Source organism: Apaloderma vittatum, unplaced genomic scaffold (assembly GCF_000703405.1).
Source record: "Apaloderma vittatum isolate BGI_N311 unplaced genomic scaffold, ASM70340v1 scaffold26099, whole genome shotgun sequence".
NCBI classification, from domain to species: Eukaryota; Metazoa; Chordata; class Aves; order Trogoniformes; family Trogonidae; genus Apaloderma; species Apaloderma vittatum.
The window spans coordinates 6,114-6,601 of NW_009737384.1; the positions used below are offsets into that span (position 1 = coordinate 6,114).

General features: G+C 64.1%; 1 protein-coding gene across 1 annotated transcript in view; it reads left to right on the top strand.

The window, feature by feature from the left end:
* The window catches only part of LOC104279874 (pleckstrin homology domain-containing family A member 6-like), a gene marked incomplete at both ends in the record, with an annotated part of 6,014 nt that extends 5,870 nt beyond the window's left edge, over window positions 1-144 (top strand). The window contains 1 exon segment of the mRNA XM_009877314.1: window positions 49-144. Within this exon segment, the coding sequence (XP_009875616.1) occupies window positions 49-144 (96 nt within the window).
* Between the last annotated feature and the right edge of the window lie 344 nt (window positions 145-488).

The following is a 488-nucleotide window of genomic DNA, read 5'->3' on the forward strand; positions in this document are numbered from 1 at the left end:
AGCCTGGCTGGGACGCCCCCCTAACCCACCCCCCTTCTCCCCTCCCAGGCCTTAGCGAACAGCACTGCCGAGTACGAGAGCCTGGAGAGCGAGGTGTCCGCCCTGCACGATGACCTCTGGGAGCAGCTGAACCTGGACATCCAGGTGAGCGGGTCACACACCAGGGGGCCCCCCCGCCATCCCTGTGGAGGTGGAAGTCCCCCCATTCCTTCACCTGTTAACCCCTAAAGAGCCAGTTTGCAAGTGGCAGCTTCGTGCTCAGCCCTCGGTGTCTGGGCAAGGGTAGAGGGGCTAAGAAACTGGGCACTCGGGTGCCATCGAGGGGCTGCAGACTGTGCTGTTGGGGCTCTGTCAGCTCCCCCAGCCCACAGCGGGTGCCTGGAGGAGCAGGGAGGTGACTTCTGGCAAGAGACAAGCCTTAGGTGTGATGGCACATACACCCCCGAGCTGTGTCTGCCTCAGCTGAACGCCCGTGGGTCCCACGGCTC